Source organism: Cyprinus carpio, chromosome B3, assembly GCF_018340385.1.
Source record: "Cyprinus carpio isolate SPL01 chromosome B3, ASM1834038v1, whole genome shotgun sequence".
Lineage (NCBI taxonomy): Eukaryota > Metazoa > Chordata > Actinopteri > Cypriniformes > Cyprinidae > Cyprinus > Cyprinus carpio.
The window spans coordinates 16186184-16202255 of record NC_056599.1 but is presented as its reverse complement, the minus strand read 5'-3'; the positions used below and the strand labels follow the sequence as shown (position 1 = coordinate 16202255).

General features: G+C 36.9%; 1 protein-coding gene across 14 annotated transcripts in view; it reads right to left on the bottom strand.

Annotated features, from left to right (window-relative positions):
* Positions 1-12427, bottom strand: part of LOC122136503 (caskin-1-like) — an 85931-nt gene extending 73504 nt beyond the window's left edge. For 6 of the 14 annotated variants that reach the window (XM_042719929.1, XM_042719933.1, XM_042719932.1 and 3 more), the window contains exon 1: positions 11760-12427. In XM_042719929.1, the coding sequence (XP_042575863.1) occupies positions 11760-11853 (94 nt within the window). In that variant the 5' untranslated portion in view covers positions 11854-12427. The remainder of the gene's footprint in view (positions 1-11759) is intronic. The other 8 variants (XM_042719935.1, XM_042719936.1, XM_042719939.1 and 5 more) reach the window with 3 other exon arrangements.
* Between the last annotated feature and the right edge of the window lie 3645 nt (positions 12428-16072).

Here is a 16072-nt window from a genome sequence, read left to right as displayed (position 1 = left end):
AAAAACATTGAAAATCAGAATCCAGCTGACTCTAAAGAGCTCAAGCATTAATGTCAATGAAAAATGTTTAAAATTTCAGTCACTATTCAGCTCTTCTTTGTGCATTCATGAGCAGTAGTAAACATTCTACTAAGAATGTCACTAAATAAGAATGTCACTAAACATTCTTTTGAATCCAAATTTTTCAATGAACTGGTTGATCCAGTTCACAAATCCGGTCTTGATTCATCCATAAATAGGGTTCTCAAGTTCACATTGCAACGTTTAACAGCCCACCGAAGAGGAAAGATTATCAGTCATACAGGTTTGGAATGGCATGAGGGGATTTTCTATTTTTTTTTTACTATTCTTTTAAAGTCACCATGGGATCAAAACTGACAATTGCTATTTGTAATGGAATAATACATTATTATTAATTATAAATGATTTATCCTTGCAGCATATTACTTTTTTTTAGTAATATTTAATGAAACATGAACATCCCTTTGCAATGATATCTTCTTTTTTCTCATTCAAAAAGCTGTTTCACTTAGATTTATGTCACAATAGGGATGAAAAGACAATCGCAACTTCCATTACATGCTGATATTAAATAGGTGAGACTAAAAGCCATCTTTGTTTAAAGCAAGTTAAATTACAGTTTCAACAAAAAATGTAAAGTATAATTTTGTGCTGGAGGGATTTCTCTACCCACACATGACTGCAAGACGAAGGCATCTGTTTGAAATAGCAATTTTCCCCTGGGATTAATAGAGTTCTTTGAATTTTTTAATCTTGAATCTTGAAATAGAGAGCAGAGAGATAGCAAGCGATAAGGAAAGCAGGATGGGCCTGACAGATCCCCAGGACAAGGCATCTGTTATCCAGAGCTGCTTCTGAGTGATGCCGCAGTCTGGAGGAATGTATGCCCACCTCCATGCAGTACATATCAAACTTTATCACTGCTACAGAGCTGAACAAGACAAAAATATATAGCCGCGTTTCCACCGCTGGAACTTTACCCAGGAACTAGGGACTTTGGGCTGGTACTCGGTGTGTTTCCACCACAGGAACCAGGATCCAGGGGTATCTAGGTAGTATTTTTTTTTCAAAGGTCCGGAACTTTCTGGGCTGATTGGGTGGTGAGCATGCTGATTGTTCACGCAGCATTGTGATTTCAACCACCATTTATTCTGATCATTTTCAAAATATTACTGTTATTGTGTCATGAAATTTAGTTTTAAAAGTATTTCAGGTGAGAATGTAGCTGTTTAAAACTCAAATCTGCGGTTTATTTATAAAGACAGCACCTATTTTAAAATGTGTTTCGCCGATTTCGGAGACGATCAGCTCCACGCGACCAGCGGGAGCTCGGTGCTCATGTATCCGACCTAGAGCAGTCTCAACTCGGCTAGTCCTTCTGACATTTGCCGCTGGCTCTGATGTCTCTTTAGCAGTGGCGGCTCGTGGGTTTTAAAATAGAGGAGGCACACTAATTGTATTGGTCTGGGATCATGGATTATTTGCTTTAAAATGGCTTTTTGGTTGCTTTTAGTCAGAAAATATAAAGAAAACAACACACATACAACAATATAATTTCACTTAACGTTACCTGGCCTATCACTTAAAGCAAACATCCATCCCTTCTTAAAAGTCTGTGTTAAAAGAGAGCTGCCTGTTGTGCTGTTTAATTAAGCCGTGACTGCTGTAGCCTATATCCAGCTTAGACGTGTTTTTCCTTTTTTTTATTTGTATATACTGTTGGAATGACAGCTTGGTAAATCTGTTGCCGATCAAATATTCAATATCGCTGCTCATCTTAAGTAATTAGTGCCTTATCAGTGCAGCGCGAGACGTTCAAACTAATATCACGTAATTTTCGTCTCTATCATGATTGGTTGATACCAGAAGGGAGGCTTGCCTCCTTTTACGAGGTTTCTTTTCTCAACACTCATCAATGCGCTGAAAGTGAACACTCGATGCTGATGGGCTAATTTGTTTTTACCAACTGAGCAATGAGAGCTCATCTCTCCCCCGGCCTCCCGCTACCCTTCTCTATCACCTAGCGGTTTGAATTATATCAGCAGATTCAGCACATTCACGATAGAAATGCAGCGCCATTTTCACCTCAAAATTTCTGACGAGCCGCCACTGGTCTTTAGTGGTTAAACATAAAATATAATTCATTTTGGGTAAATCTAACAGGTAATTTTTGGTCTGTATTCAATTTATCTATATATTAAAATGAAAATAAAAAGAGGCAATTGATATAATATTTTGTTTCATTGTAATGGCTGTATATATACATATTTCCCTGAACTAACTAACTACATTTCTGTGACTATTTTTATGTTTAAATGAAACTGAAAGGAGGCAGTGGTATTTGATGTCCTATTTCATTGTATTGTAAATATACAGATAACTGATGTTATCAAGTACGCTGCTGTTTGCAGAATTACCGGACTTGCGTCGTCCTGTCTGCGGGAGATCACACTCCTGAGTCGAATGCGCAAAGTCCGAACTACCGAGGATGCAAGTCCGAAATTTGCATACTTTGTATTGAGAAACGCGCTCAGACCTATATCACCAGACTATTTGCCAAATCTTCACGGTACTTTAGACCGCGGTGGAAACGCAGAAAGCAACAGGTCTCGGGGGGGAAATAGTTCCTGGGGAAAAAGTTCCTGGTACAATTGTTCCGGGTTATTTCGGTGGAAACGCGGCATATGAGAATCTGCATAGTAGACAGCCACATGAGCGGTGGGCAACTTTTATCTTCATCCTGGGCATCCCAAAACTAGCCATCTCAGCCCTTAATCTCTGCCAGGACCACTCTCTCAGTGTGGAACCTGTAAACCCTGGCACCATCTGCCTGCTCTCTGCTGCCCTGTTGGGCACCATTAGCACACACACAGGAGAAGCAGCCTGATCTTTAAACAAATCTCATTAGGGCAGCGAACAGCCCAACAGTCCAGTAGGGTAGTGCTAGGATTGCTGGGAAACAGCCTCAACCTGGAGAGCCTGATGAGATTTGAGATTACATACAGTCACTGGGTCAGTCGTCATGAAATCAATCCTCATTAATAACCGATTGAAGATTATAATCCATGGTGCGGAAATCCACAATCATGATAAAACCTTTTCTCAGTGGACAACTCTGATATACTGTCCAATGATGCAAAGTAAATATGACATGATAAATAGTAGAGCTTACAACCTACATCCTATTTCTCTTTTACTAATTATATAGTGGTGACTCTAAAGCATAAAAATTCCATAATATGTTTGCAGATATTTAAGAAACATGCTAAGTAAACATACTTGTTTATTTGAAAAACAATGCTACAGTCAGTTATTCTGCTTTGAAAATGTGCATTACGGGCCGGAATGCCAGTCTCTGCTTTGCTTTGTAAAACCCACCCACTTCCAGTTTACCCAATTGTATTTCGGCGCCCCGGGTTGCCAGTTGGCGGAAAACACAGTGCATTTCATTTCATTCATCATCAAGTGCGCTCGTTCCTGTTTGTGTCGTCAATCTGGCAACCTGTGTGTGTGTCAAGTCTGAGGAGGAGGGGCTGGGTGATATACCAATATTTTGAATTTAGACTGCAATACCTAGTTCAACCATTCGGTGTCAATCCTACATACAGCACCTTTAAAGATCGTTTTAATGACATTTTAATCGAGTTTAATGACATTTATATTTTTAGTTTTCAAGTATTAATATTATTCATGTTTTAATTTTTATTTATTTCCAGTTAGTAATTTGAGCACTTTTAAAACTTCATTTATTTTAAGATCTAATATTTTTACTTTATTTTATTTCAGCTTAATTTAAATTAACAAAAATGTTTTTAATAGTTTGATTTAATGCTAATAACTCTGCACCCAAGGCAATAGCTGTAACGTTAAAGTTAATTATCGTTCTAATTCTACAAGTCAACACCGCATGACTATAATGATAATAACAAAAGGAACAATATTACTGAAATCAATTTCAGAAATTTTTTTTCCAACTAATGAGATATAAAACCACTGAAAATCAGAATCCAGACGACTCTAAAGAGCTCAAGCATTAATGTTAATGTCAATGTCACTTTATTTATGAAGCACTATTTAAACAACAACTGTTGACCAATTTGCTGTACTAAGCATTACATAAAACAATTAAAAATATGACAAATAACAGACAATAAAACAAATAGCACAGCACTGCATCTTCGATTAAAAGTTATGGCAAACAAATAAGACTTCATTAAAGTCTACAAAAACTGCAGTGCATGCTGATAATAAACATAAACAAGATAATATAGTTATTGTTGGATAATACAGTTATCGTTCTTGGTGTGAACAGGCCTTAAGAACAGAGGAAACTGAAATCTTATAAGTCACTCAGCTCTCCATGAATAAAATGTACCACTATGGTTTGGCAAAACTGAGTATTATATGCCACAATGTAACAGCATACAGTATGGAAACATGCATTTTTACAAAATAAGATGTATTATGACCATTGTAAACGCAATCATAATGGATGAATCTGTGGATAAAATCAGCAATGATTCCACAGAAACACAAAGCTTTGTTTTATGACTAGTAGAGGATCAGCAGTGCATTTCATCAGCGTCAGTACTGAAGAGAGCTGATGGAGATCTCCGTGCTAATTCTTACTGCCAATTCTTTTAAAGCACTCCTAAGAATTAACCTGACAGGAGATTATGTCTAAAAGGGGAGTTCACACTGACAGTGATTTGCAAAGTGTCCTGACTGCATTTCTGGTGGCATAAGCAACAATGAACTTTATGCAAAGTAGCAGTGGCAGTGTGGCACAATAAATACGGCGATTATAATAGCAGTGCAGATACAGTTAGATACTGTATCATGGCATGGAGTATGAATGCCTACTACAAACCAATAGCACAATGACTAGAGATTTAATTAGTGTAAACAGGCTTCAGTTGTCAAATAGCAAATGTAGACAGTCTCCATTATACTCTTTTTAACTTTCAACATCTGATCTTCATGCGAACATCCTATTGATTGTTCTCATCAAAGCATCTATAAGCCCTTTATTTATTGTGGAAACAATGACAGCAGAATAACTCTTTGAACTTAAGACAAATTTATGCGCCAAGAACATTAAATTCTGACCAGATTTAAAATGGATCCTTTTCACCATAAAGTTCCATTAGATCCATTATTACAGTAAAGCTTTTTCTAAAGTCTGTGCATGGTGAGTTAGGACAAAAAAGGATAAAAAAAAAAAAAAAAAAATGTAAAAAGCGGAAAATTTGACGATTTTAAAAATATTAAATCGCCTTTTCAAGCCATGTGGACTCCTCAAATGGAAAAGCTTGGGAAAATGTGTTTTTATCCCCTCTGCTTGAGTTATGTGATACATGACATCATCAGGAATCCATTAGAAAATTAATTATCACTAAAAGAGAATAGGCAAAGAAAACAGTTCAGAGTTGAAACCTTTGCCATGTGCGTGACTAATTTAACACAAAGTGTGAGTTATGATTTATTAAAAGCAGGCCTGAGTGGAGAGAATTAATTCACAGACTAGATTGGATTGAAATAACTTGGAGCTACACTGGGAGGAAGATTAATGTCACGAGGGGGAGAAACGTCCATTTCCTCAACAGACTGGGTCCGTGGCTGAGACAATTGCCTGACTCCACTCGCCTCTCTGGGAAAGTATGATCTGATGAGCGGCAAGAGGTTTATTAAAAAGAAAAAAAAAAATCATAAAAATGAAACAATCCTACAGTTGGGAGCTAGGAAAGCATGGACGACACTCTTGGAAAATGTGTGGGAAGCTATTTTGACAGTATGTCTGAAATTCTGTCAGAAAAATATTATGTTCCCTGAACAGGCCCACCTGTTCTGAACCTTCACAGTAGCATAACTTAATATTTGGTGCTTCTCCTATAATGCAATATGGCAAACCCATCTGCACTATTTTTTCTTTTGCAAAGCGGATGCACAAAGTCAATTTAGGCATCACAACATTATACTGTGAATATATAAGATTTTTAAAATAATTCTCATGTATATAATAGTACTGCAATTTAAAATAACTCTTCTATTTGACAATATATGATATGGTACCAATTTATCATGCATCCCTATATTGTGCAAATTTCCTCCCCAATTGTAATAGCTGCTGCACACCTGTAAGCACATAACAAGCCAGATCTCCTCATGCACACTCCAGACGGAGTCCGCAAGGATCAGATGGATTCAGGTTTGCTGGATATGTGATCTGTTCATCTGTTGTAGCCCCAGCAGACAGAGACATCTGCACTCTTTCTCAGCAAGCAGCCACAATTCTCCTCACAGCTCCCTGTCGGTCAGCTCACCCCAGTCCAACATCTGGATGTGAAGATCCGCAATATCAATCAGGATTCTTTATTTTCAGTAACACAGGATTTACTGAGTCGCACTTTCTTCAGTTCCTCATTAAATCTGTTTATTTGCGGTGAGCATTATGACAAAAGACGGCTGCAGTGGCTTCATTAGAAACATATACTACTGAGAAGGTTTAGCAAAAATGTTGTTTCTGAGGTAACTGAATGGAACATATTTCAAAGTGAATCAAGACATTTTATGAGGAAAAAATAAGATACTTGATTATCCATTATCCATTAATTATCCATAAATTACTGGATTGTTAAAAAAAGTCATTTTTTAAAAATAATAATATTAAACATTACACCATTGCATAACCATGTGTGCTGTAGTGCATTTAAAGTTGCATTTATTCAGTTTCTCAAAATTCAGTTTCAATGATCAATTCTGATTTTTCAGGTGATGTTCTTCAGCACTGCGACATATAAGAAATGACAAAACACACGGTCCACCCACCTCCACTATACACACGACTTCACTGTGTGAGGTTACATAACAGCTGTCAGCCATCATCCCCTGTTTCTCTTCACACCTCTCATTGATGTTCCCAACAGCACAAGGTTTTACAGACTTTTAAAACTGTACGAGGGTGTTTTTCGACCTTTTAGACTATCAATTTGTTGATTTTGTTATGTATGAATACTACGGGTTTATCATCAAAACAACGTAATTATACACTTAAGGCTATTATAATGAAATGTAAACAGATTTAATGTGCACCGTGCTGGGGAGTCTGATCAAAGTGATAGTGATAATCACATTTATAAATACCAGACTAGTTCAGGAGCATGCTGGGAGGAATCAGCAACAGTTAATGTGCTTAAGAATTCTGTCGCCCCCTCTACCTTAAGGATTATGTGGGTCAGGTCCTCAGATTAAGGTCATGTGCTGTAAATGCTCCAGGGGACCAAGGCAAAAACAGGACATTCTCTCAGTGAACTATTGTTGTTTTACACATACTGATACCTGATAACTTTGAACTACAACTGCAACTTTTAAAATCTGGTGTGGTAGAACTGCATATATATTGTATATATTAGTAAGAAAACAGTGAAGTTGTATTAGTTAATGCAATAATTAATGCAGTATGAAATAGCAAATGAAATTTAAAAAAATTAACAATACATTCAAAGCATTTATTAATCCTGTTTAATGTTCATTTCAACATATACTAATGCATTTATCAATTAACACTGATGCATTATGAAGGAACATGAATTAACAAAGAACAACAGTAAGTTAACATTAACCTAGATAAATAAATGCTGAAAAAAGTTGTTTATTGTTAGTTTATGATATTTCATGCATTAAATAATGTTACTGAATTGAGCCTCACTGTAAAATGACAGAGAGAAAACATTTCACATACTAATTAGCAGTTATTACTAAAATAAAAGTGTTAATGATTTACTTTTGAAAATGTATTTTGAATATCATACTAAATAATATTTAATTACACTATAAAAGAATAAGAAACTAAGAAACCACAAGAAATCGTGGTTGTGAAATTTCAATTTTGAAATTAAATTACGCATTACTTAAATAAATAATTTCATTACTTATAAATTAGATGCACATACAATACCAAAAAATACAACAACAAAACAAACAAGTTAGGACGTTTTATAATAATGTATGTCTTTAATTTAACTTATGATGCATATGGCTTAGTTTCTGATACAATACCAAAAACGTTCACTACAAAAACAAAACTTTCACACTCCTGTGCTGACCCAATTGCTTTTATATAGTTTAATTTTAAAATTAGAATTTCATTTCATCATTCGTTTTCAATTGTGAAAAGAGAAAACATCACGGAGGATCACTGCAAATTAATATTTTGATGCTTTGAGTGCTTACTGAACTCTGATTTTGTTATATAATCTTTGGATAGATCATGTTGTGTCATGTCAACCACTCACATTCCATTTACACTGGTCCTGAATGGACACACATATGTCAGATATCTCCATGGATACCCACCGCAGAGGATTTCCATCCACCTGACAATCCCGTTGAGCTCTGAGCTTATAAATATGCAGAAAAAAAACATTCTCCAACCACATCCTACCAATTTCAACAGTATCATTACTTCGGTGAGCTGAGAGTCATCCATCAATCTAGCACTTCACCCCTACAGCATTCATTTTCTTACCAGATTTATTTCACTCCAAAACGCCAGAATCAAGCCGGCATAGGAAAGCAGAATGAGCGAGGCCTACAACGATCTGAGTTTTTTCTCCGTAGGGACCCCATATGTTTCGACTGCTAAAATAGCTCGGCTCTAATTGCTGCTGGGATATGTGAACAGGTTGTAGAGGTGGAGAAGAGATAACCCATCCCGTCATGTCTTCATCAGTATGTCGAGTCACGCTCTGCAATGTTTCACTCGCTTTATTCTAATGAAACTATCAGCAATTTACTGCAATAAGATATACTGTATTCCAGATGTTCTTTCTGTAGGCTTCTGCAGCGAATGCTTGTGGAAAAGGTGGAGAATGTGCTGGATACGTGGAAAAATGCTGTGCAGATATCGTCTGGAAACACTCTTTCCAATTCACCCTCCCTCTGGGCTCATATACACACTTACACCTCCGTATGCAGATCACGATACTGCAGATTAATGGACAAAAAAAAAAAACAGGTTCACCCCCACTGAGAAACAAATGCCTCGGTGTGAGACATCTGCACGAGAGTCAGAGTAACTGATGGCTTTCCACAGTCTTATTTCTGCTTCCCTTGCTTTCCCTCCCAGCACTCTTTCCTCTTTTCTTTCTCTCTCTCTCTCTGCGACTCACTTAAAGCCATCTGCACTGTAATTCAATCATCACACTAAGCAGTGGAAGTAATGATTACTTGGATTAGCTACAGGGCTCCAAGCCACCTTCTTAATATTGACTGGCAGTGACTGCAAATATGAGCTTGGCCAGCAGCTTCGTGTCAGTTTTTGGGGGATGTTTTATGATGTTTTCTGAACTCTCATCATCATACTGCTAATATTTTGCAAGATACATGCATGCTATTTTAAGATAGATCAAAACATGCAATGTGGCATTAATATACATAAATACAGACAGTACAGAAGTATGCACTACCAAGTCACACATGGATATTAAATTGGACAACGGCATACAAATCTCACAATTAACAAACAATTTTAGATTTAAACATTACTGAGCATTACAACCAAAAAATAAACCTGTAAATTTATTAATGACACAGTGCATGCTGGGAACCTAAGCACCAGCACAGGACACCAAACTATTAGAATTAATCTTTAAATGTGTTACTAAGAAATGACAGATTACTTCCATACACAGATAATAACTGTAATTCTACAGCACAATGCTGCTACATTATTTTCTACTTCTGTTCACTATGAGGTCATTTGTAATTAAATTAAATGCTGTACTAATGTAAATGTACTAGAACCAGCCAGGAATATCCTCTAAATTAATACTAAAATGTTTACAAATGTATAAAGGAACCACTATCTGCCGTCTTCTGTAAATGTTTCAATGTTTAAGAATCATGTGCATCTCCAGAAGTATTTTGGTATATACCAAAATGTTCTCAAAGCCAAAAGGTCTTGCTACCAGCCGCTTGGTTGTTCAAAGCTACAGTCAATATTATCTTTAACAAAAAAGCTATGATTTTTATCATAATTGGATTTTTGTACAAAACAAAAGCAGGTACAATATTTCAGTCAATTGACCAAAACTTTGTTACAGAGCCCAGACAGCATCCAGCCCAACCAATCACTGTCAAGCAGGAGACTGCAGTTGCTGTGACTGGAACTAATTGGCTTCTGGGTAGCTTTGTGTTTCCAATACAGAGGTGGAGCTTTACTGAGCTTTAAGCCACCCAACACTTTCACAAAGGCGCATCACTCTCTGTTTGAAGAAGCTGATTGTTTTTGTGTGAAATGCATTAACTTGTCTGTAAAGCTCTACTGCATTTAATAAACATGTGAACTCCACACAGATTTTCATGAAAGCAGCTCTCAAAGCACCTATATTCTTCATAATATAAGTGAAATGACTTACAATAACAAACCATGACCTGAAACAACCGACTATAAAAGACATAATACTCCAAGATTATATCACAGTCAGTCTCACACACATTCAGTGCCAAGAAGCTGTCATAGTTTACAGAATAAAGCTGTGTTGCTTCGGTGGCACGAAGCCAAGTGATGAAGCTCACTGGCAGCTCGTTCCTCTCTCTCTTGTGAAAGTGCAGTGATGTGGATGCACCTCATGCTCGTTCACCCCATCATTACAGGGGGCAGTGTTTAGCCGAGCAGGAGTGTGCTGCTGCCACACTGGAGAACAGGCAGAGGGGGGAAAGGAGAGGAGTGCCGAGACAGAGCCTGGTACTCAGAGGAGCGTCGTGACGGCCGTGGCTCTCTTCCTTGAGCCCCCGGGGTTATTCTAATCCGAACACACTCGGCGCAGACAGGCATGTAAGACAAAGAAATCTCAGTCGAGCTGTTGTGTGAGACGCTGTTGATAATGTCACAGATGTGGTGGAGGAGATAGGAAGCAGGCCAGCACAATGCATTCTGAGATGCAGCCACCTCAGTGTGTGGTGTTCAAAGCAGAACATCAATGAGAAACTCAATCCAGGTGGGCATATATATGTTCACGCTTGCTTTTCAACTGAAAATATGATTTGCCAAGCAAATCAGGGTCTCACTGGGGAATTGTTTTTTTGTTATTTTATTATTTCTCAACTACAAAAATATTTAATGTTTACCAGACATCCAAGTCTAGAACTTTCCGCCTCCTGAAAGACATTAATTTCCAAAACAAGCTCATTAATGTTCATATAACTCTCATGCACAAACACCACTCATTTACATCAAAAACGCCCCTTTTCGACAGTTTATATATCAGAATAATTTGCACATTGCAAATCAAGTGAATAACTTTTTGGGGTGCTACATTTATCATTGATAACCGTGAATTCAAGCAGATGTGATGTTCATCAGGATCGGTTGTGCTCCATAATCACATTGGGAACCCTCTCTCCTGATGAAAAGACCAGCTCAGAGTCAAGTAATGAATTTCCATACTGGTCTGGACCACCAAAACCAAGATGTGCACCAGCATGACTGACCTTGATGGTAAAGCTAGTTAAGAAGCTTGATGAGGACATCAGCACCCAAAACACAACATATTTTGCGATCTCCAAACAGCTTGCGTTAAATCTAAACAACTCTTGCCATAATTAAAGGGTAGGGCAAGTGTTTGCCTTCTCATCTGAAAGTAGATCCAACTACTCACGATCTCTCTTGCCTCCATAAGCCATAACACCATGGCAAGCAATAACGTAAATGTTTTTTTGAATCAAGCAAAACCTACTTGCTTTCCCGGGTTTGGGCCTCTGCAGGAGCTTCTGCACCGTCATCAGGTCCTCAGTCTTCACCGCTTGCAGTAATTCCTGATCTTTCCCCATCGTTATTTATTTTACATCCAAAGCATCCTCTGAATGTGTGTGAAGTGTTGCCCGGAGAGCTCCTCTGCGGATCCTCCCTCTTGCGATGGAGCTGCAGGGCGCGATGAGGATGATGATGATGATGCACAGTGGCGGAAGGATGCTGGAATACTATAGAGCTGGTGCAGCTGGGTCCTGCGAATCACAGATGTTCGTATTCCGGTGTCTACAGGGTATTTTAAGCACCACGGTGACGGACTTGTGATTAACGCACCAGATCTTCAGTCTGCGTTGCGATGGCCAAAACTGAACAGTCTATTCTAGAAAACCATTATCAGATAAACCAGCTCCAATCACGTTTTGGTGGCGTGAGCGGATCTGATGCGATGCATTCGAAAATGCAAAATCAATGTTTCTTTAAAATTCCCAAGAGCGGTTTTTCCTGGGATCCGTGAGGCTGTGCTGGAGACGAATCAGTCGGCGGTGCCATGGCTCCGTAGTACTCGCACCGTTATTTTCTGTGCTGCCATGGGTCTACACAAGGAGCGTGCAATGTGCATTTCCCCAGCCTCGGATTGGGCTGACATTGCTGTGGTAAATGGCTCCGCTTCATCCAGAGGGCGGTCCTAAATTTTAGGAACAACCCCTATTCCAGTGCTGACAGCCACATGCGTTTATGCACTGCTGTACCTATCATAACACATGCTGATGAAATCTACCTTGTCCTGAAGCTGGCACTAGAAATTTTGTAACGATCTTGTTTTGTACATTACATCGACGTGCCAAAAGTGGATTGCACCAGGACAAAAACGTAATTCTGAGCACTATGGAAACCCGTTAACTTAGTCCTTGAAACTAACTAGTAGGCTATATGTGGTTTTATGCTTAATTTGTAATTTATAATGAATTTGTAAATAATCCAGTAGTCACTAGCAGCCTGTAATGAAGATCTATAGAACTTCTTACATTTGAATGAGAGTAAGACAGAACTTGTTTGGTTTGGGGGTCCTAATGCACCTGAACTCCTTTTTGTAAACCTGTAATTTTCTTTTCATAAAAACATTTTTAAAATTGTAAACCTGTAGTCAAAAATCTAGGGGTATTATTTGAAAATACCCTCAAATTCGATAAACAGATAAATGCAGTTGTTAAATATTTTTTCTTTTCTTTTCTTTTAAAGATTGTGAGAAGGTGATCCATGCCTTTGTGTTTGCGAGGCTTGATTATTGCAATTCCTTGTATATGGGTGTTTGTCAAACGACTCTAAAGCGTTTGCAATCACTACAGAATGCTGCTGCTAGGCTTTTGACAGGGACTCGCAAGTGGGATCATTCTCTGGGCTGGTTGCCAGTCCAGTACAGGATTGACTTTAAGCTCTTAGATTTTGTATACAAGTCATTGAATGGATTAGCTCAATCTTACTTGTGTGAGCTCCTACAGGTACACAAACCTGCTAGGTCTTTATCTTCGGACCAATCTATTTTAATTGTTCAGAGGACAAGGTACAAGCGAAGGAGTGATCAGGACTTTGCGGTGGCAGCTCCAAAAAGATGGAACAGTCTTCCTTCCCACATTAGAGTTGCTTCTACTCTAAATATTTTTAAAAGACGTCTGAAGGCTCAATTTTGATGTTTAGCGTTCGAGACTGCAGTGTATTGAGGCATTGGTTTCCGCTTGTATTGTCTTTGGTGTTTTATCTGGTATAGCCTACTGCTGTTTTCTATTTGTGGAATCATTTTTATTATTGTACAGCACTTTGGTCAATGTTTTGTTGTTGCTATATAAATGAATTAACTGAACTGAAAATCGAACTGAAGTATAGTCGCTAATAGTTATTAGTACAATAATGCAAGTATCTATTCCATTTTCAAAAATTGGTAAAGTAGCCATTTACTAGTCATTACATGTGCATAAAGCACATAAATCACATAAAAAAATGTTACTAACTAACAACAACTGATACTAGTTTTTAGTGATTGGTTTTATGTCTCTACTGGATTAAGTTGTATAACGAGTTAGGAGTAATTTAGTTTAATAATAAAATATTAAAGTGTATTTGCCACTATTGGATTAATCACTTGATTAATGTATTAAAACAAACAAACAAAAAACTACTAGTACCATAAAATACATAGTCTAAATTAATTTTCCCAATTTATCTCCATGGCTGTTGGAAAGTAAATTTCCAAGAGCAAGATTAAGCATTTCAGACCTGCACTGTCTATGATGCTATGATTCATGGCATTTTTCTTGGTTCTGCTTTTCTTAGAAGTTAAAAAAGAACATAAAATAACACTTAGTTAGTTTTGTTTTTCTTACCTCTCAAATCCAGCAAATGCTGTTATTTCTTCAGTTTGAAGGAGCCTGAAGATTACAAAGTAGGGTACAAAAATGGCTGCATGAAGCCTACAAAACAAAACTGTTCCCTGAATGCCTGCATAGTTATTGTCTCAACTACATGGGGTTTCTTTATGAGTCTTATATCCCAGTCAAAGCACACTGACCCTCTTTCAGAGCAGAATCCAGTCATGACTGTCATGCTGTATTCACAGCTACTTAACACTAAATTAAAAAATTGAGATATTTCTCAAAATATCTTCTGTTTCACAAAAGCAAGTCATATAGGTTATGGGAGAGTAAATGTTGACAATTGAACTATCCCTTTGTCATTTTATTGTGTAAAAAAATCTTTAAATTTCAAATGATGATGAATGATGATACTAATGACTAATTTGCCCTAATCATCAACATCATTAATACCTGCACATTGTACAACATCTGACTGTGATCCAGCGCCATCCAGTGTTACATAATAGAAAATCAGTTCTAAGATGCTATATGACACTTGTAGACATCTAGTGTTAACTGAGCACATTACAAATCAGCTGTCCATTTTTTTAGTTTTTTGTTTTGTTTTGGGGGTTTTTTGCACGTGCCCCCTCAGATTTTTGATCCAAGTGGATTTTCACTGAAAAAAATGATTCATTGAATTTACTAAATTTTTTATGGTAAGTGGTTGCAATCAATTTATTTAAGCTACATTTAAATAAACACATTTTGCTGAAAGTTAATCAACTAAATTAGATTATTTAAAATTGATTGCAACCATTTACCATAAACAAATTTTGTAAAATAATAATAATAATAATAATAAAAAAAAAACACAATAAAAACAAAATAATAATAATAATAATAATAATACTTTCTATATTTAATACAATCACACCGGCGTGGTTTTTACAGCTTTGCATTATAACCAGTCACACACGATGCTCTTGAGCTTATGAATGCAATGACAAATCAGAGGTGTTCAGAGGAGTCATTGCTAAAATGCCGGTGTTTTCTTCACTTGCTCGCTGACTGAATACCTCTTTCTGGCGAATTCTCTCGTCACAAACAACAAAGTGCAAATGTGTGTACGAATCTGTAAGATAATAATGTCATAGTGCATAGTGCATAGTGCTTAGTAAACAGCTTGAGTGATTTTAATGAGAGTTTTTGAGAGTGCTCGAACTAGACTGTCAGTGAAAACGTTCTTTGATCATGTAAATGTTCTTTGCTCTCTTTCTGTACAACGAAAGTGATATGATTAGCAGGGGTGTGGATTAAGTGATTTGGAGGCCCCATGCAGGCAAAATACAGGAATGGGGCCCTATAAGCAATTGTCTACACAATGCAAGGTTGTTTAAATTCTAAAGTTTAAAATACATTTATTTTATTTATTTATTTTAATTACAAATTTAAACTGAACTGAAGGAAATTATACATTTACATGCTTGAGGATTGTTTCAACCAAACAAAGTGTGCCTATGTGGAAAGTAACTGCGCATGCATCCTCTACTTGGGTCCTTCACAGAAATGATGTCACCATTTAAAACAAGAAATCTGTTTTAATTGTTCCCGCTTAGTATTAAAATATAGCTTCAGATGCATGATATTTTCATTTGTAGGGCACTATGAAATCTGTTTTAATTGTTCCCAAGTTAAGTTCCAAAAACCCTTTTCCAATTTAAAATTTCTCTAAACCCATTTATTAAAATCAATATTAATTTTTTTCTGGATGGTTATAATAAATGTTAATCAAAAGCATGTCTAATTAATTGAAATCATGAAACTTGTTTAAGTGTAATAACAACAACAACAACAAAAACATTATTAGGGCCCAAAACCTATTAAAAATTTTCTGCATTCCATTTTAATGGTTTAGTAAAAAACATATCTAATGAATTGAATTTATAAA